The 24,886-nt window shown below is 38.6% G+C and overlaps 1 protein-coding gene across 10 annotated transcripts in view; it reads right to left on the minus strand.

The window, feature by feature from the left end:
* Positions 1-8,770, minus strand: part of CNTRL (centriolin) — a 90,288-nt gene extending 81,518 nt beyond the window's left edge. For 5 of the 10 annotated variants that reach the window (XM_053656519.1, XM_053656520.1, XM_053656521.1 and 2 more), the window contains exons 1-3: positions 4,477-4,579; positions 4,082-4,305; positions 2,618-2,748 (exon numbers count right to left, since the gene is read on the minus strand). In XM_053656519.1, the coding sequence (XP_053512494.1) occupies positions 2,618-2,748; positions 4,082-4,305; positions 4,477-4,550 (429 nt within the window). In that variant the 5' untranslated portion in view covers positions 4,551-4,579. Of the gene's footprint in view, positions 1-2,617; positions 2,749-4,081; positions 4,306-4,476; positions 4,589-8,580 lie in introns of those variants that run through there. The other 5 variants (XM_053656524.1, XM_053656523.1, XM_053656522.1 and 2 more) reach the window with 5 other exon arrangements.
* Positions 8,771-24,886: the final 16,116 nt, after the last annotated feature.

Here is a 24,886-nt window from a genome sequence, read left to right on the forward strand (position 1 = left end):
AGAGATAAGCATTCAACCAGAACAGATGAAGAAACAAAAATTCAAAAAAATGAAGGGAGGCTGAGGAACTTCTGGGACAACTTTAAATGTTCCAACATCCAAACCATAGGGATGCCAGACGAAGAAGGGGAAGAGCAAGAAATTGAAAACTTATTTGAACAAATAATGAAGGAGAACTTCCCTAATCTAGAAATGAAATAGACTTTCTGGAAGTCCAGGAAGCCCAGAGAGTCCCAAAGAAGTTAGACCCAAGGAAGCACACACCAAGGCACATAATTACATTACTCAAGATGAAAGCTAAAGAGAGAATCTTGAAAGCAGTAAGAGAAAAGCGGAGTTACCTACAAAGGAGTTCCCATAAGACTCTCAGCTGATTTCTCCAAAGAAACCTTGCAGGCAAGAAGGGGCTGGAAAGAAGTATTCCAAATGGTGAAAGACAAAGACCTACATCCAAGATTGCTCTATTCAGGAAAGCTTTCATTAGGATGGAAGGGCAGATAAAGTGCTTCTCAGATAAGGTCAAGTTCAAGGAGTTCATCATCACTAAGCCCTTATTACATGAAATGTTAAAGGGACTTATCTATGAAAAAGGAGATAAAAAATATGAACAGTAAAATGACAGCAAACTTACAACTATCAACAACCAAACCTAAAGAACACCCCTCAAACAAAACAAACTCAGCAAACAACCAGAATAGGAAGAGAATCACAGAAATGAAGATCACATGGAGGGTTATCAGTGGGGATGGGAAGGGGAGAGAATGGGGGAAAAGGTACAGAGAATAAGAGGCATAAATGGTAGATACAAAGTAGACAGGGGGAGGTTAAGAATAGCATGATAAATGGAGAAGCCAAAGAACTTGTATGTATGACCCATGGACATGAACTAAAGTGGGGGAAAGATAATGGGAGGGGTGCTACAGAGCAGAGGGGAATGAAGGGGAGAAAAAAAATGAGACAACTGTAACAGCATAATCAATAAAATATATTAAAAAAAAAACAAACAAAAGCCTGACATAATAACCATACAGTAAAGATTTACTAATTTAATATTTCATTTTGAAAATTTTAAACTCCAGCATTTCTTCTTTTTCCTTTTTAATTACACAAGTAAGACATAAATATATTCTAATAAAAATTTTAGACAAAACAGAAAATCTCTCATCAGGTCCCCAGGACCCTATAAAAAAATTCCAATTCAAAGGTAACCAGTGTTAGGAGGCTGGGATATATTCATGTATATCCATATATACACATATGGAAGAAAAGAAGTTTTAAAAATGTTTAGAGACCTTACTATACAAAATGTTTTAGATTTTTTTTCATTAAATACGTTATGGACATAGTTGCACATTAATACATAGACTTTCAACTTAGTTTTAAAGGTACGTGATAGTATTTCATAGTCTGTTATTGCACCCCAATTTATTTAACCAATCCTTTATTAATAGTCATTTGGCTATTTCTATTTTCCTATTTTAAATAATGCTTAATAAACATAACTACACAGATTCTTTTTGGATGCATGGGCAAATAAAATACTATCAGTAGAATAGACATTGAGGAATAGAACTGCTGGATTGATGAGTACAAACTCAGTAACTTTAAACTCAATTGCTAGGTTTTATTTAACATTTCTTTGAAATTAATGAATTCGAAAACATTTTCATGTTAACATTAGCCACTTTCAATACTTTTGTGAATGGTCTGTTCATATCCCTGAACATTTTCCATTGAGTTGTCTCTCCTACTGAATTGTAGGAGCTCCCTTATAGTACGTGGGTACTGTTACAGAAGTTGAAAACATGACCTGACAGTTTGTTGTTTTCTTTTAACTGTTTAAACAATATCTCTCATTAAACACAACTTTTCAATCATTAAGTAAGCTAAATCTGGCAATATTTTTCTTTGTGTTAGTAAGGTTGGTGTTTGCTTAGCAAGGCCTTCCCAACTTAAGATTTAAAAATACATTCTCTTATATTCTTCCCTAGTACTTTCATAGTATTTTTGTTGGGTGACTTTTGTTTTCATTAAGATCTTCAATCTTTTTAAATTCATTTTTGTGACTAATGTAGTAAGCATCTAAGTTTGTATTTTTTTCTAACTAAAAAATTAGGTTGACCACTATAGTATATTCACGTTGTAGTCTATGAATTAAAGTAGTAAGCACTCTAGAGAAGAGATCAGCAAACTTTCTCTGTAAAAAGCCAGATAGTAAATTTTTTTGGCTTTGTGGGCCAGATAGTCTGACAACTAACTTATAATACCTCTGCTATTGTGGTGCAAAAACCAGCCACAGACAACAAGTAAACAAATGAGTGTAGCTATAAAATTTTATTTACAAAAACAGGCAGCAAGTCCAATTTGGCCTACAGACTATACTATGCCGACCCCCTTCTCCAGAGTCAATAATGTAAAAAAAAAAAAAAGGTACTCATGAATTTGAAGATGTCATATACTTCAGATATAGAACTTTCACTGGAAATAATAAAGGTCTGCTACAAATTAGGAGACATTAGGATGAGATGTTACTGTAAGTCTAATATCTATTCTTTTCAGTTTTAAACAACAGAAATACCAAAAAGAATGCCTATATTTAAAAATGTTGGTAACTTACCTTAAATTTCTTGCCACCATCTCTAGAAAGTGAAAGGTTCAGAGATTTTACCAAGGCCAAATCATCCTGTTTAGTAAGTTTCTTAATAAGGACTTCTGTAATATATCGGACTCCTGCATGTGAATCAGCTTCTGCAATTACAGAAACAGATAATTATCAGCAAAGGAAGATATGAATACTCTGAAAACAAATTGTTTTGATATTATAAAATAAAAACAAATTTAATCATGCAAATGTAAAGACAGCTGGTGAGTTCTAATTGCAATACTTTAATAATAATATTTTACTTTATATCGCATTCCATAATAATGACGATAACAGTTATATTCTATAAATACAGAGTGGGGCAAAAGTAGGCTTACAGTTGTTCATATGGCAAATGATAAGGTAATTAATAAATAATACTATAAGAATAAACTTTGTTTTATGCACTCACAACTATAAACCTACTTTTGCCCCACTCTGCATTAGCTGTGTGCCAAACCTTGTGCTAAATGCTTTACATTTTAAAATTTTAATTTATACAACAAATCTGAGATAGAAATTACTATTCCCATTTATTTACAAAATTATAATAATTTGCTCAAAATCTTGCAGCTAGTAATATGCAAATCCAGGACCTGAATCCAGGCAGGTGAATCCCAAACTTACACTTTTAATCATATACAGCACTGAAGTTTTTAGCAAATAAAAAAAAATCTGGCAGTATTTAGTTTTTGCTTTTTAAAATTCCAATCTAAAGTTCAAAAGGGCTTAAATTCTTTAAAATCCTCTAAAATCCTCTTTTCCTTTTTTTAAATGGCGACAAACTCAAAGTTGTTGCTCTTTTAAACAGAGAAGACCACATCATATTTTATAGAGACAAAGTACTAATTTGATGGATAGCACACCCTGTCCTATGACCTTTCTGGATATCACTGTCCCAGTTTATTAAAGCTGTGTTACAGTTTACAAAGGCAGCAAATAAAAAGAAAACTGACTCTTGGTTCTTTCTTTGGGTCAGAAAAAAATTAATTCTCAGTTCAGATCCACACTATGGGCCAAAGACTCCCTACGATTATTTATAATGAGTCAATATCACATTTATTTTGGTTCAAAATAAAATAATTTTTCCTTTAATTTGGGCTGCTCTAGGAGAAAAAAAGATGAATATTCCAAAATAGCAATGAAATTAGAAGTAACAGCATAACAACTGACAGCAAGGGTACAGTCTAAACTCAATGCTGATGATGTTTATTAATAAAAACTAGTCAGCCCTGGCTGGTGTAGCTCAGTGGATTGAGCTTGGGCTGTGAATCAAAGGGTTGCCAATTCGATTCCCAGTCAGGGCACATGCCTGGGTTGCAGGCCAGTTCCCAGCAGGGGATGCACAAGAGGCAACCATACATTGATATTTCTCTCCCTCTCTCCTTCCCTTCCCTTCTAAAGATAAATAAATAAAATCTTAAAAAAAAAAAGCAATACCTTTATGGTCTTGGTAGTTCAAAAGTATAGTGTTTTCATCTGCAATCCCGACTTGCTTACACGACTGTCCTCCAGAATGAAAAGGCAGAATTTCAGATCCTCCTAACGGTGAGAGTGACCTGGATCTCATATTGGCCATAGATGATAATGGCATCTTTGGTTTGGAAATTTTTTGCTGAGAGCCTTTCCTCATTGCAAGAAAAAAGCCAAGAGTCCACCAAAACCTGTAAGAGTTTTCAGTATATTTAACAAGGTTAATTTTTTAAAGCTATCAAAACAATCTATTTCCAGAATTTTCAAGACTACGTAGTTACCAACTCAGAGGCTACAGACGCTAGGAGCCACACTACTCCAAGCTGGCGAGGGCAGACACTATTTCAAACATTGCCAATCACCTTGCCAGAGGAAAAAGAGACCTCCATAGCGTCTTGTATTGACACATGCTCCAGCCAAAAGTCTTATCAGTCATTTGTTTTCAATTTATTGGCTGGAAGTAGTCACAATGCCCTTTCTGCCCACAAGGCGTCCTAAAATGCAGGAAGCAGAAAATACTGGTCAACCAGCAGTATTTACTAGTGATGAGCACACTCTCCTTCCTGAAACAGTTTCTTCCTCTGGCTTCAGGGATACCACACTCTCAGCGTCAACCTGCCTCCCCAGCTTCTCCTTGGCCTCCTCTGCTGGCTTACATTCTGCCATTCAATCTTTGAGTGTCAGAGTCCTCAAGTCTTTTCTAGCCTCTTTCTAATCACATTTTAAATAATCGAATACACATCCATGGCTCCCAATGCCACCTGCTTACTGATATTTATATCTTCAATCCAACTTTTTCTAACCTCCAGACTCCTATTCCTGACTGCCTACTTGACACTTCACTGGCATCTTAATTTCAACATCTCTGAACTGAATTTATAATTTCCCCCATTCCTCCTTCATTTTCCTCCCATCCTGTTCCTCCTCCAGTGCTCCCTAAATAGTGAACAATACTCATGGGAATAAGCCAGAAAATTTAATATGACAGCATCACGGAACTCATAATCTGGTTTCTTAAAGTGACAATTTGAGGGGAGCAAAAACCTGCTATATTTGTTTTTTTAAAGAGATTATTATTTCACAGTTACCCAGTATAATATGGCCACCTGCCTTGTCCCAGCAGTCCAGTTCACTTTAAAATGTAAACTTATAAATGTCTTTCTCTTTCATTTTTTCATGTTAAAAAATCCAGTTATGTCAGAAAACCTTCCCACCAATTCACGTAACTGCTGTTTATGCCACAGCCACAAGGTTTTAGGTGCTGATTTCACAAGTGTGATAAACAATTTTTTTGTCTTATCATATGATTCTGCCACAGAAAATAATATTAGTAATATTTATATTGGTAATATTAATGATTCAGAGCTAAACTGTACTGGCATTCTCTTTCTAAATAATAACATACTCAAACTTGAGAAGAGGTAAGAGGCATGTGTTTTAAAAGCAAAACTTTATGTATTCCTGAATTAAGTATAGTCTTCCTAAGGGCAACAGATTAAAAACCAGAAGAGCAGAAGGTTAAGGCGCAGTTCACACTTCTACATATGGTTCTCTATGCCATAGCATGGAATAGTCATATATGCTACGTGCTAAAAAATATACTTTATATTTTTTAGTTTCTTGGTTAAAAAAGCACATCCTAAATTTTTATTCAATGCAATTATTTTGTAGTCTACATCTTAATCTTCTTTGTTAAGTCTTAACATACTGAATTCTTCATAATATCTAACAACCAAGACCCTTTGGGCCTCACTAGACTATTGTGAAGTCCTTTGTTACCTGTCCTGATCAGAAAACCCTGCCTTACTCACTTTCAGTAAAAAAAAAATACATATTAGAATGAATTTCAGAATCTAAATCAACTCCTTTTTATGAATTGTAACATAAGTGATGGTTCCAAAGTCGCAGTGCGTTCCCAGATCCCCTCCCTGGGTTGCCATAGCTCCTGTAAGGCCTGGACATTGAAACAATAGAGATGTATTACAATCTCCTAGCACAGTTAACTCACCGAACTGGGCTTAGTGGTTTACTGTGTTTGAGAATGTCTAGCATTATTTCAGGGGTTAACACCTGGAGATAGTAAATCTTGAACTACAATTTTAAGGAAAGATGAGGATGTTGTTTGACCCTAGCATGTAGTTAACAATGACATAAACAAAGACTAAGCAATAGAAAAGAGAAGACAGAGCTGAGAGGAAGGGCTAAAGAGTATAAAGAGGAAGGACAAAAAGAAAATAAAACCAGCCCTGGCTGGTGTGGCTCAGTGGACTGAGCACCAGCCTATAAAGCAAAATGTCGCTGGTTTGATCCCTGGTCAGGGCAAATGCCTGGGTTGCAGGCTGATTTATGTATCTCTCACACATCAATGTTACTCTTTCTCTTTCTCCCTCCTTTCCCCTCTCTCTATAAATAAATACATATATACATACATACATACATAAATACATAGATAAATAAAATCTTTAAAAGAAAAGAAAACCAAACAAAAGTCCAGAATTGGGGACACATATCGAAGGCCCACAAGGTGGTCTGCAGAGGAAGAGAAAGCCACTGGAATGATGTGATGATCAGAATCGCATGGTAAGGCACCAAACCACCACCCATCCTGTCAGTCTAAGACTTAGATATCTTCCTTGATCTAACAATCCGGAGCATCACAACTTGGTAGACAGCACACTTCCACCTCTCTCCAGCATTTCCTAACATTCCTAACTTTCCATCCTCTTCTCTGATCTTCTCTAAAAGGCAGACCTCAACAATCCCCGAACCTTCCATCTCTTCCCACTCCGCTCCAATATGCAGATATCTGTCCCCATTTCTTGACCTCCATATCCCTCTCTATTACACCCCTTAGCCTCGTAATCACTTCTTAGTACTTTCCCTACAATTCTGCTTTATTCCATACTCTTGGACCCATTTAAATACTCTTACTCTTTAACTTTCTCTAGTCCTAATATTCCCATTCCTCTCCAAAGTCACTAACCCGGCTGCTCTTCTTTCCAGAGGCAATTGTTGACCTCTCCCTCCCATCCTTCATTCCATTCTGACTGCCAAATTTTCCCACGAATCCCAATTGTCGCTCTACCATTCTCCATTTCTCTACCCTGCTTCAATATTTCTATATTCACTCTGATTTCCCAACTGTTCATCCTAGCAGATATTCTGACATCCTAATCCATTCCAGTACTCCAACTTCCAATTATTTCCCTCCTCAAAGAAAATATTCAAATCCCCACCCATTCTTCATCCCAACATATTACCTAGCTGCTTGCTTTTCCCTTTTCACACCCTTGTGAAATGTCCTTCTCTGTCCTATCAACATCCTGAATTCTCATCTCATATCTCTCCATTCTTCTCAAGAACCCTAAGACTCAAGCTTCCCACACATTTCCACTAAGTTATTTATTCAGTCATTCAGTTTTATTGAGCAACTTTGTTGCTCCAAGGACTGTGCTAGGCTCTAAAAATACAGAGCTGAGAAAGCAGGGTTTCTACACTCAAGATGCACAGCAGGATTATATCTCCTATTATACATGTTTCTGTACAAAGTGGTCTCCTTTACAACTTGATTACTGCCTGTATCTTCTACGAGTTTAAGCTACAAGTCAGGAGGAACTCCATTTGACTGTTTGATGCACAATAAATATCTGTTGAATGAATGAAGAAAGGACTGTTGCAAGGACATTAAGACATTACCAAATTTAAATCCTTGCAGATACTGTAAACGATCAGAATTATTAACCTCATGTACAAGCAGCAGTGCATCATTAAGAATTAAGAGTAGATTCTGCAACTAAGCCTGAGTTCAACTCCTAATTTTCCTTACTGTGTGACATTAGGTAAATTACTTAACCTCTCTGATCCTCAGTTTCACTCTTAAAACGGGGATGGTAATCTCATACAAGTTATTTTAAATATTAAGTGAGTTAATGCATGCAAATGACTTAGAACTGAATCTGACGTATTTACATAAAAGTAATTAGCAATTAGTTTTACAAATGAGAAAACATATGCTCTGGAAGATTAAAGAATATGCCCAAAGTGACAGAGCCAGTTAAGTAACACACAAAGTGAAAAAATCAAGACTTGAAAGCCAGTCTTACATCAAAATTCACCTCTTCCTTAACCCTCTTTTTTCACACTTGTTCCCCATATCCTAATTCTCATCTTTCTCCATGTACTGCATTCCGCCCATACCATGACACCCGTCAGGACAATCAAATCATCCGTTATCCCTGTCACCTGGCACCCAGCAGCCCTACCCTCCTTCTCTCCGCACCGTACACTCTCGTCCTTTATCCCCCGCAACCGACCCACATCCCTCACTCCAGACCCCCCCCCTTCTGTTTCCAAACCTCCCCACGCCCGTTCCGGGACCTCCCCTCCTTCCCATCCAATCCCAATTCCCAAGCACACGCCCCCGCCCCGAAAGCATCCCAAGCCGGTCCAGGCCTTCCCGCCTTTACCGCGGGCTCCCACCGTGCAGTCTCTGTGATGCGGGAAAACACCTTCGACCGCACCTGGCACTCAGTGCGGAGAAGCCAAGCGGAGCGGGCGCGTGGGACAAGGCCGGGCGGAGATGGCCCTGTCGTTCCCTTCAGGTGCCTAGCGGCGCGGCAGCCATTTTGTTGTGTTGTGCCGGTTGCCTGGGGGCCGCGCGCGCGGCGTGGGCGGGGCCTGCTGCGCCACGCCTCTCCCGGTGCCGTTGGGGGTGGGGCAGAGCTTCCGGCTGCCTGCACTGTCCCAGCGGTTGGCGCGCGAAGGCGCGGGGAAGTCTTGGGCGCGACGTTTCTCGAGCACGCGAAGGCAAAAGGAGAACCTCGTTTCCTACAGCAGTCACCGTCAAGCCCTTCTCCTGTCACTGAGGCGGAGGTGCTGATGCCTCACGCCGGGGCTCGAACACGCCCCCTGGCGACTGGGCCAGAGGACAACCTGGGGGACCGACGTAGAGCAGTGGCCTAGCTTCCGCACTTCGAATCTGGCCGTCTGGCCTAGAACTTACGTGCCTGGCAGCACGTTTCTTGCACGACCTTTTCTGGGGCGAATTCTTTTCTTCAGGGACAAACAGGCCAGACGAGGGTGAACCGCTAAGCGAACGCAGCTTGCACTCCAGCTACATAACCCGCGGTCGAGGGGGCTCCCTGCCTGGGAGCCTGGGCAGCGAATGTTTCTGTGGGCCGTGTTAAATATTCTTCCTCTGGTTGGGGACAGGGAAGCAAAAGCAAGAAGCATTAGAGGAATCTTTGGCTGAGGCTTGCCAGAAAAGTGCTGCATTTCACCGTATATCCAACAGATAGTTTAAGACAATTTAGCATAGACTCCAGGGTGCCAGGGGACTAGTGATTTTTTTAAAAAGTTGATCCCATGGACCCTTGCCTCCACTCCAGGCTCCCATTTTTAAGGTTGTACCCTGGACCATGTCACCTTCAGAGGCTGCACCATCTCCAGAAATCTTCATTACAGTCTCTTCCTCTCTTTTGCCATAATCCTCAAATTTCAACAGTTTGTTTGACACAAATACCCCCGTCCCAGCACAATTCTTAACTGATTCTTACCATTTTCTCATGATCGGTTCCTTCATTATAGAGATCAAGGTCTGTCTTTGAATACGATTTTAGAAATTACCTCTCTCCCTGCCTCAGTTTCCTCATCTGTGAAGTTGAATAATCATACCTTCTTCTACAGTTTCCGTGATAATTAAAAAGTCAATGCACGTGAGAAAGACTTTAGAACAGTGCCTGCCCCATGGGAAGTTCTTGGTATGTTTTAGTTATTTTATTATTAGGCGGTTTCCCAGATGTGAGGCCTCATCCTAAGGCCTGAAAGAGGAAAAGAATTTATTCAAGGAGTAAGGCAGTGGGAAAGAATTGGCTTGGCAAAGGGAGCGACTTCTGCAAACCCCAGGAGAGTGTGGAGAAAAGGGCTTGGCAGTGAGCTGGATGGACATAAAGTAGACCAGTATGGCAACCAAAAATCTGGGGCGAAGAAGCTAAAGCTGAAAGATGGGCCTTATTTATAAAACGCATTAGGCACTTGTAATTTTTCCTAAAGACAGAGATGGATTCAGAAATAGGAAATTCAGGTGACTTCCAACAGGGGCATCATTCGCATTCATGCTTAATGTGAACAGTGCTCCCCTCTCCACTGGTATTTATGCAACACAGAAGGAAGCCCTTGGAATTGTAGAAAAGCCAAAATTTCTTACAAGTTCCACATTTGAAATTAAAAGGAAGATGTATGCATTTTTATTGAGATTTGGATCATATTTATTAGTTTGGAATATGTACGTTGTTGACTTTCAGGTCTATTATTTTATTTTTGTTTTGACACTCATTTTTTCTTCTCTTTTCCATTATAGAATTGGATTTATTGTGTAACCTCATTGCTACGCACCTCAAGGTCTTTAATGATATTCAGGTGGGATCATTATTAAATCATGGTATGTTGGTGTCACCCATTATCAATCTTATAAGTAGCCATCAAAAAGATACACAAAATACAGAGGATGGTGCAAAAACCTTAATTTTCCTGTGGATAGTCTCTCTGTCCATATCCAGTTGACCTTGACAGGTACTCTCCTATACCTTCTTTGTCAATTTTCTGTTGCTTCTCTGTCAGTTTTCTGTTGCAAGCCTTTGAAGGAGGCTTCATCCAGACACAGTACCCTCTACTGGTGTCTAGCATGATGAAGGCCTTGGATAGACCTCAGGCCTTAGAAAGGTCAGAGGGGAAAGCTTTTGTAGCTAATTTGAATATTAACTGCCCCTCTTAGCATGCTAAAAGAGTGAGGATAGGAAAGTAGTGAAGACAACTCTTATTTCACAGTAATTTGTGTTTTTCCAGTAATATGAAGAAGTCATTACTCTTCTGATTTGCATTTACAATATAAATATTAGCCATGGCAGAGTGACTTAGCTATCCTTCAGTTCTTTTTCCCAAATGATAACAAAGCTATTCTGTTTGTTTTAACTTACTTCATGTTTCTCAATCCAGTTTAATCATTTTGCAGATTTGCTTTAGTGGAGAATCAGACTGGCTTGTCGGGCAGGGATGACAGCTTCCATTAATACTACTTCTGCTTATGTCTTGCTAGTGTGACTTTAAAAATTGAATGGCATGTGTTTTAAAATTTATTAATCTCACAGAGTTGGGTATAATTTGCAATATAAAAATCAATCATATACTGTGTCTAAATGAAAATTCTACGCTAGACATCTATGAATACTGATATGTGAAAACCTGACTCTATATGACAATATAGGAGGACCTGCCACTGTCTACAAAACACCAAATGCTGGGCTTGGCTTGCAAAGCCCTTGATAATCTTTCTTTAGTGTGCTGGGTTTGGTTTTGGTTTTTGTTGCTCTTATTGTTCATCTCTCCTTGTTCTATTTGTTTTGCCGATATATATTAAAACCCTATCATGTGCCAGGTCTGTGGAAATGAAATGGTGAATGAGATAGGCACAGTTTCTACCCTCAAAGAGATTACAGTCTAGTGGGAAATGCAGAAAATTTAAGGCACTATGAGAATGGCATAGAATTAGAGATTTGGTATTGTTCTCTGTGAACCCATATATGGGTTTGGGTCCAGAATGGGAAGGACTCACAATCTCCAGTGATTAATAGCAACCCTACCCAGGTTGACCTTGGGCTGTTGCCAGTGCCATAGTTTGTGGAATACCACAACTTGAGGAATTTGGGGCCTGCTTTGTGAGTTCATATCTATTCTAAAGAGGGCTAGGTCAGGCGTGGGTGCTCAGGTCCAAACCAGATCCACTTAGGCAAACCCCAAACTCCTCTGTGTCTGAACTGCACCACCTGACTCTGAGCTCTAGCTGCAGCCAATCACTATCTACTCTCTGTTTCTATAGTTTGCCTTTTTTGGACATTGATTCAGCTGGTTTAAATTTACCCAAGCTGGTTCAATAGAAGAAGCAGAATACAGAAATTTTGGCAAACAGGGTTAAGGAATGAAATAAAGGGATGATAAATGGCCCAGAGACTAGAAACTAGATAAGGGGCCAAGATCATCTCTCAGACTACAGAGGCAAGAAGAAGGAGGAATAATAGCTGCTGTTCCAGGATGCCATGAGGTTTGGAGATACCACATGGAAGTAGCGTGGCCTATTGTCTGGACTATAGGAGTTACTTAAGAAATTGTTATTAACGTTATTGGTGTAAATCTTGACACCCGAACTGTGTAGGAAGCTCCCTGAAGTCAGGGGATATGTATTATTTCATATAGCACCAATTAGAAGTCCTTGAACTTTGCAGTGTTATAATAATATTTAATTTTAATGGAATTCTTTCTTATTTAATTAGAATAACTTCTAGGAAAAAAACAAGATTGTACAAAACTGGAATAAAGCCATTAGAGACAGGAATACGAAGCCCTCGAGTAATTAATTCATGAACTAAAAAGCTAAGATAACACGAATCCCTGGAAATTATAGCCAGTGTCACAACCCAAAGGATTGATAGTTCGTATAAAACTTGCCCAGATTCTTTTCAATAGATTTATGGACTGTAAGAACTAGAGAGAATCTCAGGGTTTAATCATATCATCTAGCTAAACTCCTTCAATTTATAGTTAACATTCTCATCTTTCAGTTCTAAAAGATAAAGTTATTTTCTTACATAGAAATGGTCAGGCTACACTGTTTAGTCAATGACCAGGGGCAACCTGGAAGAGGATGGCCTCAGTTTGAAAGCTAAGGTCGGTCTTGAAGGCATTAACAGCTGGAGACTGTCAGCTAATATGCTACTCCAGCTGGATGGCAAATTCTTCCAGGGAAATCTGAGGAGCCCATTTCCGTGGTTGCCACACTGATGTTGACCACTAAAGACACTTGCCAAAGTGCATAAGGTATTTGCTGAGGGCGTTGGTGCCTGTTTGGTAGGAATTCACCAGTGAAGCTCTCAGGGTTTGGACTTTTCTTTGTGGGTAGTTTTTTAATTGGTAGCTCAATTTCATTACTTGTTATAGGTCTTTTTTGATTGTCAGTCTCTTCTTTCATGACTGTTAGTGGTTTATGTATTTCTAAGAACTTGTTTGTTTCATCTGTTATCTAATTTCATCTGTTAGCATATAGTTGTTCATGGCATTTCTTTATAATCCTTTCTATTTATGGAATATTGGGAGCATTTCCTCTTTCACTCATGATTGTAGTAATTTGAGTCTTCTCTCCTCTTGGAGAGCTTAGCTAAAGATTTGTTCATTTTGTTGATATTTTCAAAGAACTAACTTTTGTTTAGGTTTATTTTCTCTATTGTTTTTTTATTTCTGTATTTCATTAATTCCCAGTCTAATCCACATTTCCTTCCTTCTGCTTGCTTTGCATTTCCCGGTAGTTTGTTTTTCTCTTTCCACTACCTTAAAGTGGAGGTTAGGTTGTTGATTTGAGATCTTTCTTTTTTTTTTTTTTTAAAGCCTTACCTGAGGATATTTTTATTGACTTTACAGAAAGGCAGAAAGAGGAAGAGAGGGAGGCAGGCAGGGAGAGAAGGAAGGAGGGAGGAAGGGAGGCAGAGAGAGAGAGAGAAAGAAACATCAATCATTTGCCTTCTGTGCACACCCCAACAGGTAACTGAACCTGCTACCTAGGAATGTATCTTGACCTGGGATCGAACTGCAACCTTTTGCTGTACAGGATGATAATCCCAAAACTGAGCCGCCTGTCCCAGGGCAAGATCTTTCTTCCTATTTAATGTAGGTGTTCATAGCTACAGAATTTCCTCTAAGCACTGCTTTGGCTGTATCCTGTATGTTTTGGTATGTGTGTCTTCATTTTCATTTACCTTAAAGTATTTTCTAATTTCCCTTGTGATTTCTTTCTTTGACTGCTTGAATATTTAATTTCTTCAGATTTGTGAATTACCCCAATTTCTTTCATTATTAATGTCTAATTTCACTCCATTGTAAAGCTCATTTATACAATGGAATACTACTTAGCTATAAAAAAGAAGGAAATCTTGCCTTTTGCAACAGCATGGATGGACCTGGAGATTATCGTGCTAAGTGAAGTAAGCCAGTCAGAGAAAGACAAATACCATGTGATCTCACTTATATGTGGAATCTAATGAGCAAAAGAAACTGATGAACGAAATAGAAACAGAAGAATGATACATGGAACAGACTAACAGCTGTCAGCTGGGATGGAGCTGAACGAAAGGAGGTAAAGGGATTTTAGAAAACATTTGTATATATATGTACGTATAAAACACACAGACACAGACAATAGTGTGGTGATAGAGGGAAAGGAGGATGGGGACTAAGGGAGACAGTGAGAGACTTGCTTTGGGCAATGGGCACACAGTGCAGTGTGCAGATGACGTTTTGCTGAACTGTACACTTGAAACCTGTAAGGTCTGGTGAACCAATGTCACCCAAATAAATTCAATAATAAAAAAGAAACAACATTCTGCATTATTTTAATCCTTTTAAATTTATTAAGGCTTGTGTTAGTTATAGCCTAGCATATGGTCTGTCCTAGAGGATGTGTCATGTGCACTTGAGAAAAACGTGTATTCTGATGTTGGTCAGAGCATTCTATGGATGTCTTTATGGCTTGGTGATAGATGGGGTTGTTCAAGTCTTCTGTCTCCTCGTTTATCTTCTGCATAGTTGTTCTGTCCACAATTGAAACTGTTATTGCTGACGTTTTTCTATTGTCTATTTCTTCTTTTAATTTCTATTTCTCCTTTCAATTTGGTCAGTGTTTGCTTCACATATTTTGGAGCTTTGTTCGTAGGTATATGTATGTTTCTAATCGTTCGGTCCTCCCAAAGGTCTGATCCTTCTATTACTATAAAATCCTTCTTTATCTCTAGTAACATTTTTTTTTGTTTTAAAGGCTTATTTTGTCTGATATAGTGTAGCCACTTCATTTTTTATGGTTACTGTTTTCACGGTAGATTTTTTTCTTTACTTCCAACCTACTGGCACCTTTGGATCAAAGTGTATGTCCTGTAGACAGCATATAGTTGGACCTTGTTTGTTTGGGTTTTTTAACCTGGGCTGACAGTCTCTGCCTTTGATTATGTAGCTTAATCTGTTCACATATAATGTTATTATTGATATGCCTGGACTTGTATCTGCCACTTTATTTTTTGTTTTCTGTATACCCCAAATATTTTTCTCTATTTCTCCTTTGCAGCTTTTTTTTAACATTAAATGAATATTTTCTAGGGTTAGCATTTTAATTTTTTTTTAGAGAAAATCTTTGTTTTAAAGATTTTACTTATTTTAGAGAGGGGGAGTGAGGGAGAAAGAGAGGGAGAGAAATATCAGTGTGCAGTTGTCTCTCATGTGTCCCTTGTTGGAGACCTGGCCTGCAACCTAGGCACATTGCCTGAATGGGAATCGAACTGGCAACCGTTCGGTTCGCAGGCCGGTTCTCAATCCACTGAGCCAAACCATCCAGGGCTAAATTACTGTATTTTCTTAATGGTTGCTCTATGGCTTGCCATATACACCTTAACTTACCCAAATCTACTTCATATTTATATGAACCTAATACCACTGAGACATAAAAATGTTACTCATAGAAATAGCTTATTTTCTATTTTTCATTTTTGTGCTATTATTATTATACTTATTACCAGTATATATGTTTCAAAGAGACCAATGCTTTGTTAAAATACTTTAAGTTTATTAAAGAAGCTGAGAAAAGAAAGGAGAGCAAGTAAATATTTGTAGAGCATGTTATAGTAACACTCCAACATATGCTATGATATACTAGAGGACAAGTCAGTAACATAAAAATAAGTTTCAGCATGTTTAAACTCTTCCTAAAATGCATATTATTGTTTATGATTTTGAAAACATCCTCCAGATAATGGTGTACTAATTAGGTGGTGCATAAATGTGAGCTGCTGTCAGGGTCGTCTATGCATGGACTTGTGGTCAAGGGTTTTGGAGCCCCAATAACCAAGTTCGAATCCTGGCTCCACCACCTATGTGCTGTGTGCCACCTAGGCAAGTTACTTCACCTCTCTGGGCCTTATTTTTCTGGTGATACAATGGAATAGTAATGTAATTTATTCCATTGTAATTTTGAAGAATTGAGTGGTTTAATATATAATACATGTAAAGCACTTAGAATAGTGCTTGGCTTATATACTTGCTCATTTGGATATTAACTACAGTCATTGGGTAAATTAAAGACATATTATTTGGTGATACCTAAAATTTTAAATGTGTTGCTTTCACAGATATGGTTTATGGACAATTAAAGCTAAATGCAAAGAGGATGTCACAACACCAGGAATTGCATGTTTTGAGATTAAAAACCATGGTAATTTCTCATCAATTACTGAAATTTCAAATGTACATTTTTGAAAATTGTTCTCAGTAGTTTCAAAGACTAAAAATTCATTAAAAATCAAGATGGGGCAGTGAGGAGTGGTGGGCAGAAGTGGGCTTGGAGATAGAGGCCGAGGACCTGGGGCCCTTGTTCTGGCCCATCTCAGTTCAGTCATGGATCTGTCTGGACCTTGTTTCCTCATCATAATTATGCAGGGGGGCAAATTCTATAGGAGGACAGGAGTAGACAATATCTTTACAAGATTCGTGGTTCTCTGACACTCTTAGGGGTCATCTGGTCTGATCCCCTTATCTAAAGACAAGGCCAGGTGAGGAGAGTCAGGCCTGGGGCAATGGGCAGACTAGCCTAGGTTCTCACACTGTTTTGTCCAGCCTGAGAACAAGAACGATAGCTCTGCACCCAAACCAGTGCTCCTTCCCATCAACCCTAAGAATCAATGCTGTGTTTAGAAAATTACAGTGTTTGGGGAAAACACAGTATACCAATTTTGGAAATATTCATATTAATTGTACTAATAGTTTACTTATATATGGCTCCTCTGTTCACTTGTTGTAGGAGCTTACTGCAACATTAACTTGTGTGCTCTCGTGTAAATTTGCTACTAAGCTATTTCAGCCATGTTTTCGGGCAAAAGTTCATGACAAGGCAGATGTATTTATCATTAGGAGACGAAAGCAAACACGTGTAAAAATTTGAAACAGTAAATCCAACGAAATACCTTCTGAAGCAGTTAAACTCAACTTTGGAATTGTTTATTAACTCATTTGGACACTTCATGGTTACAAGTCCTTGCTCTGTCTTTTCTCTGGTACTCTAGAGGTCATTTTTCTCTGACACCAATGAGACAGATCAATGAGATACTTGCTTTGCCCTTCTATGATGGTCCCTCACCACCTGCCTTGGTCACGTTGGAGCCAACTCTCCCTTTTCTCTGACGGGCATCTTTCTCCCATTGAATCAAGCAGCCCGCAGAGCAATGCATGACAAACAGGATTGTGAAACCTCGCATCCCTTAAATGGGCATGAGGAAAAGATAGTCCTGTCAGGATTCAAATTTGCAAATTATAGCTTCAAAGAGATGGAGAGTCTAAAACTCCCCTTTGTTTTAATTCTTATTTTTGTGAGGTAGTTATTTTCTGTAGCTAATAATTAGAAAGTGTGTTTCCTAGATGAAAGTTTGAGATTTACGCTCATATTTTGGACACTGAATAAACCAGAATGGCTACATACCAGAGCAATGCTAAACAAGCAAGAAATTTCCAACTTAACTAACACTTATTGAACACTATGTAAAAGGCACTGGGGATAAGGAAAAGTTTACACATAAACAAGTTCAAGACTTGCTCTTATGGAGCTCATATACACTGACAATAACACATGTGCTTTAATAAGGGCATCATTGCAGGAGCAGAAAGATGAGATTGATCCCTGATTGGAGGAAAAAGAGGCTTTCCGGAGAGTTGATGATTGTCATCATGGGGAGAAGGGTGTCTGTGTTACTGATCTTGATTAACCCCAGTGTACCAAAAAGTTTCTTATTTGAAATAATAGTTTTAAATAACTATATTTGAAATACATGATTTTTTTTGGCTTAGGCTTATCTTTGTTAAGACTGGACTTCTTTATCTTACTAGAACCAGAAAATTAAGAACAGAATATATATGCATGCATGAACTTTTAAGTACAGATTGGGTAGTTTTGGTGATTCCACATATCCATTAAATACTCTTATATTTACATTTAAACTGGTATTGCGCAATATAAAGGTGAATGTTAAAATTGATGACAATAATTTAAATTTTTAATTTTTCTTTTAGAATGACATAAAAAACAAACAAAAAAAGCACAATGTAAAGTCGAGGGAGACACAATGGAAGAAAGGAAAAGACTTCATATCTTAATACTTTTAACAAGATTTTTTTTCTTGCTTTTTGAACAAGTGGCTCTACATTTTCATCCTGCACTGGGACCCTCAAATTGTACACGTGGTCCTGGCTACTTCTTTCTATGTGATTCTCACCATTTTCCCCTTTCTTCCTCTTTGTTCCTTTTTTCCTTCTTTTTAATCCTTTCTGATCATCAGTTTCTGTATCTACAAAATGAGGGTAATGCCAAATCCTGCCAACCACCATCAGTGGCCTCCGCTGCAGGGCAGTCATTCTATTTATTTCTTATTTTCTTTGTATCTAACTCGCATGAAGATATCCATGAAGCATTCTGTGTTAGGAATTGGGGGGAGAGTTCTATGGGTAAACAAGAAAAGAAAATTGTATAAAGTTGAGGGGGGCAGACTAAGCCTTTGAGAGGTTTGACAGTGATTTTGAAAACCCACTGGAAGTTTTTTTTCAAAAGGTTTTTTTCTTTTTAAAAAGATTTTACTTATTTATTTTTAGACAGAGGGGAATTGAGAGAGAAGGAGAGGGAGAGAAACACATGAATGTGTGGTTGCCTCTCATGCACCCCTACTGGGGACCCGGCCCGCAACCTAGACATGTGCCCTGACTGGGAATCAAACTAGTGACCCTTTGTTTCACAGGCTGGTGTTCAACCCACTGAGCCACACTAGCCAGGGCTGAAAGATTTTAATATTTTCTATTAATGAAGAATTTTTATGTTTATAGGCAGAAAGAAAGAGTTGATAAAGTAGGAAAGACAGGATGCTAGAGAGAATAAGCATAAAAACTTCTTACATGTATATATTTTCAGTTCTCAGGGATACCACATTTCACCATTCCTGTGAAGAAGGCAAGGCAGGTATTGTTATCTCCAGGAAGTGAAGAAGCTAATTCTCAAAAGAAACATAAAATGGGAATTCAGAATTTCCCATGCCAAGGCAGCCCGGTTAGCTAGCGTGGGCTGTGGGCTCCAATTATTCCAGCCCGCTCGGGCATGCTGTTCAGTTAGGAGCAGCAGGTGGCGCTTTCCCGTCGGCCTGGGAGCCTGCTGTTGTTAAAGAAGCTGAAGTACACTTGCACGTTAAAGCACACGTGCTGATGACCGCGCAGCAAGTCCCCGTTGGTGGTGGCAGTGAATGCAGCCACCAACTTCATGAGAGTCGCATCTTTAGAAAAACAATTATATTAACATATCAGTTAACTATTACTGTGTTTAAAAAATTATCCCTAAACTTAGTGGGTTGAAATAACAACAAACATTAATTATCTTCACAGTTTTTATGGGCAGAAATTCAGGAAGGGCTTAGCTGGGTTATTCTGGCTTGGGGGGTCTCTCCTCCATTTTCAGTCATGATGTTAGCCGGGCTGTGGTCACCTACAGGCAGGGCTGGGGCTGGAGGGTTTACCTCCTTGGTGGCTGGCTCACAAGCTTAGGGCAGGAGGTCCCTAAGGCCTTTCCATACAGGCCTCTCCCTAGGCTGCTTGAATGTCCTTACCTCAAGGTGGCTCATTTCCCTCAGAGCGGGCAACCCGAGAGAGAGCAAGGTGGGAACAGCAATGTCTTGTATGACCCCACCTCGGAAGTCACACACCTTTACATTCGCTTTATTGGTCAAATGGACCAACCCCTCATACCCGGCATGGGAGGGGATGATACAAAGAAATAAATACCAGGGAGATCGACATGGAGGGCTGTCTCGGAGACTGGCTACCATATTTAGCCACTGGATCGGTGGCTGCCTATGGATGAGTAGTAGCTGTTGGAATTAGATAAGAGAACTCACGGTGAACAAGAAGTAAGGTGGTCTGAAAAAGTGTGGGGCACTGGAGTCAAAGAGGGCCTTAATGGGCTCAGCTTGATCTGTTACAAGGTGTAGGATGTGGAGAGAATAACCCTAAGTGAGGTTATAAAGGTGAGAGACAAAAGGAGGGTGGGCCCTTTCATTTGGTGACTCTTTTCTCTGAAGAAAATGTATCCAACTGCGTTCTATCATCAACACTCGGTTTTCTTTTTTGGTCTCAATATTTCCTACTTCCTCCACACCCTCTACTCAGAAATCCTCTCCTGTCCCATTAATGATTTATAATATGAAGTGGCCTTTTAGAACATGCTATTCTAAGCCACTACCCTGGTGACTTACAAGAATAGTTTGAACAACAGCTTTCTTCTTTATCGTTCTTCAGTTACCATTTGGGACTTAGAAATACAAATTCGTCCACCCTTGGATCTGAAGCACTGTGTTCTCTGCCTCTTCTCTTTCGTGTTTTCAGGTAATCTCCCCCATCTGCCATTTGCCTGGTTGCCATTTTAGCCAGTCTTACCTCATCACCCTGTGAGAAAGATAAAATCAGACATGAGTCAGCCTAAGTTCTTCACTTACACTTATTTCTATCTTGTACCTTTGTCCTTTGCCAGAATGTAAAGTGGTATATAAACAAGAGTGAAAATGTGTGAACCAGGCTACAAATTCTTCAAGAGTTTTTAAAATGGAGAATCGACTACAGAAAAAGTAGCTGGAGAAGGTATTATAGGGAAGGTAAGACTTCAGCCTGGCTTGGTATCTCTCTCTCTTTTTCCTAATGATCCCAACACAAGTTCCCATCTCTGCAATTTACTAGTTGTGTTCCCTGAGACACATCACTATATTTCTCTGAGGCTCAATTTTTTCCTCAGTCATCTGAGGGTAATAACATCCTTCAGATTGGTTGCGAAGATTAAAGACAGTTTATGGAAGTTAATCATTGCAGTAACTGATACATGTTAGGAGTTAATATGTATGTTATCATTATGTGGATAAGATCAATAAAAGTTGGGCCAATGTCCTCCTCGTATAGCACATGTTAAAATGCACTGGAGTTTGTAGGTCTTGTTGAGATGGTGAATTAACATTTATGACTTTTTTTGGAATTACTACACCAATCCCTGGGAGGTAAGAAAATGCTTCAACAACATCTTGCATAACAGTCAGAGTGAGGAGGACCTTTTACAGTTTATGAGATAAAAAGGTAAAGTACACATAATCTGCTAACGGCAATTGATGCCATAAAGGAGAGAAAAAAAATTCAGTGCCCTCCAAAAAAGACCTGGTCTGTGGGAACCTTTTGGTGCTCCTTTGCTCACTAAGAATAGCAGACTGTCAAGATATAGCAATTGGACTTTTAAGAGGTCAGTCATCTAACCCCAGACTTTTCATTGACAGTAAAACAGAGAAACAAAAGAAGTGGATGCAAAATTCTGCTGGGCTCAACGAGAAAGACGTTCTTCCATCCTAAGAGTCATGAGACTCCTAAGCAGGCAGGAAGAACTGTATTAAATACTGATTGCTACAATCCTATACACATGTTAAAAATAAAGAGTAGATGATGATGAATATGTCTTAAACCTGTAATAATAATAGTGAACATTTTCAGATTCATGCTATTTCAGGTTCAAGTCAGGGCCAAGGACTTTATGCATGTTTCATTTTATCTCCCATCAGCTCTATGAGGCGTCTTATTATTTGATTTCACAGATGACAAAATTGAGGTTCCAAGGTTTCAGTAAGTTGTCCAAGATCACATAGCAAGTTAGAGCCAGAATTTGAATTCAAGCTTGCCTCACTCCAAACCATACTTTTTAAAAAATGAAATATTTCAAACTTTTAGGAAAGTAGAGACTAACCTATCAAATACCAGTATGGCTACCACTAGCTTTACTGAATTATTTGTGAGATAGCGCTAAACTGACTTCAAATGTTCCTTTAAAACAAGGCAATGGATAGAGGGGAAGTACTCTGTATACCTCTACCTCCCAATTCTCTATTCCCTTCTGAGATAAAACTACTGTCCTGATTTAGTATTTACTTTTCACCACCATAGTTTTACATTATTACTACCAATGTAAATATCTATAGACAATAACATTGCCCTGTATGTTTTTAAACTTACGTAAATTCTATCATGCTCTATGTGTGATTCTGTAAGCTTGTTTTGTCAGCCAACACTGCATTCCATTATATGCATATACAAAGTGTATTTGTAGTTTTTCTCTTGTTTCAGGTTGCTGCCAAATTTTTGCTCTCAACAAATAATGCTACAAAGAGCATTTCTACACTAGTCTTCTTAGGCATAAGTGTAAAATTTTTTCTGGAATACATACCTGGAGATTTCACTTTTCCATTTTTCTCTACCAGGCCTCTGCAGTCTGTGTGAATTCCTGATGGGATTCCTGTTGGAATACCAGGGTCTTGGATGTGAGATAAAAGTACAGGATTGTGAAGTCACTTGGAAGAGGAATTTTAATTTGCAGCTAAAGCAGTGGCTCTTGGGCAGAAGGTAAGAAGAGAGTGGTTTCCCCTTCCACCTCATCAGCTGACAAACTAATTTCAAGCTGGACTTAGGGGTGTTGGTAGAGGGAAGTAACATGAATGGTCCAGGTGAAACAAGAACACTTGGAAGATGTTGTCCAGTGCTTTAAATCAATGTTTTTTAAACCATGTGTCTGAGGACCCCGGGCTTCCCATTGAGCCTCCTCAGGGACCACCTGGGGATGCCTGTCAGCGAGACAGGCAAACAGCAGGGCTGCCCCACACTGTTTTACACACGTTTTGTGTAAGATTTTGTTTCAATAAACTTTTTTGTAGCTCAATGGCTTTTAAAATTTATATAAATATACAGGAAGACAAGTGACTAACGAGAGATAGATACTTATAAGATGCCCAGCTGGGTATAGTTTATGCCCCAAATTCCCTTTCATTCAGTGTTATGGTCAGAAAACTGAGTGCACTGCATTCAGCAGTGCTGGTAGCAGTAACCATATGTAAACCATGTTTCTGATAACACACCAATTAAGGATGTAAGCAGACTAATACTAGTAGTAATAGTACTTGGTTGACCGGTTGTTCTAGGAGCACCTTTATGTGATGGTGACTTCAGAGAGTAATAACAAGTAATTCAGCTTCTTGTTTGCGATGAGAAGGGGAACATTGAGGCTGGAGAATCAGGTGGGACCCAGATCAGGAGGTGGCCTTATAAACCAAGTGGAATCATTTGGGCTCAATCCTAAGGGTAGAATTGAGGCAGCATTAGCAGGAATTTCAAGTGACAACCAAAGTTTCTGCCAGACCTCGCTTATCCTCTTTTAGAGATGCAGGTTTATGTAAAAGCCAAAAACTCCCCAAAGGAACAGTTTAAAATGTAAAGAAGAATCCATCTCGTAGCCATGTTTAAAAGGCAGATGGAAATGTCAGTAGAATGTCGTTGAGAATCTGTGAATTGTTGAACTTCGGTTCTACAAAGGACCTTTGAGATCCATCATTTTTTGAAAAGTTTTCTACCAGAAAATCCAATATCACTTATCAATATTGACTTTATAATACCAGCCAATAAACTTGAGCTTAACATACAATTTTATCCATGAAATTTGAGTATTCTCACTTTCTCCTAATATCTCTTCCCGAAAATGATGGCAAGAGTACTTTGTTTGTTTTAACTTGACCCATCTTTCACAACCCAGTTTAATCATTTTACAGGTTTTATTTTGAAACAAGTGGGCTAGATGGTCAAACAATGGTGGCATAGTTTTACCATTTTAATAACGTATGCATGAGACGTCTTCAGTGAAATTTGTGTATCAAATTTCCTTTGTGTGCCTTTTTTCCCTAATGAATTCCGTACTAAAGTATTGGTAAAATAGAAACTTATAAATTCAAAGCAAGGAATACCAATGTGATGATAAAACGTCTGAATTATAGAATAATGTTTAGAGAAATCTGTTTTATTATTTTAAAACAGGGGACTTAATTATGTACTAAGGTAGACGTGAGTGCTAATAAAAGAAAAGTAGTAAAGAAAAAGTTTTCTAGTAAACATAAAACATCATAAAATCTTAAAGGTAAAATTGTATTTTACTCTAAATTAATTACTAGACTCATTTGTTATAGAAGGTTTTGGTTTTCTTGAGCTTTTATGTTAAGATCCTCACTGAAAAGTATAACATGAGTTTATTTCTTAGAAAAGAAAGATATTCTTGTCTGAATGGATATAAATTTTGTATCTGTGGTGTATGAATTAATAGTTATTCAAGGATATTCATTCCCTACTAAATTCTAAAGTATTTGACTAGTTACTTATTTTCTAAAGAAAGATGCTGTCAGGCTCAACATGCTGTTTTCTTTCATGGCCTGTCACAATCTCTCCTCTACCTAATATTCAGCTTCTTCTCTATACTGGGAGAGACCAAGGAACTGTTCCATAGACCTCCTTTGCAGATTCAGCTTACCCTTAGGCCATTGCCAGTGCCAACAACCCTATTGCTCAGGACTTCTCTAGAAAGACTACGGTAGTGAGTCCTGTCTAAACCAAATGCTCACAGACAATATAAGGTCAGAGTAGTTGCCCTGGTCAGGAGAGCAAAGGCCAAAGGCAATGCGACCTACTGGTTTCTTGTTTCAAGTTTCTCCTTGTAGTGCCAAACTTTCATGTTAGAATTCCTTTATTTGTTTTCACTGGAATTAATTCTCTAGGTATAAATCCCTGTACAATATCTCCCACCATCATATCTGGGCATTA

This window comes from Artibeus jamaicensis, unplaced genomic scaffold (assembly GCF_021234435.1).
Source record: "Artibeus jamaicensis isolate MK-2021 breed Jamaican fruit bat unplaced genomic scaffold, CSHL_Jam_final scaffold_1964, whole genome shotgun sequence".
Taxonomy (NCBI): domain Eukaryota; kingdom Metazoa; phylum Chordata; class Mammalia; order Chiroptera; family Phyllostomidae; genus Artibeus; species Artibeus jamaicensis.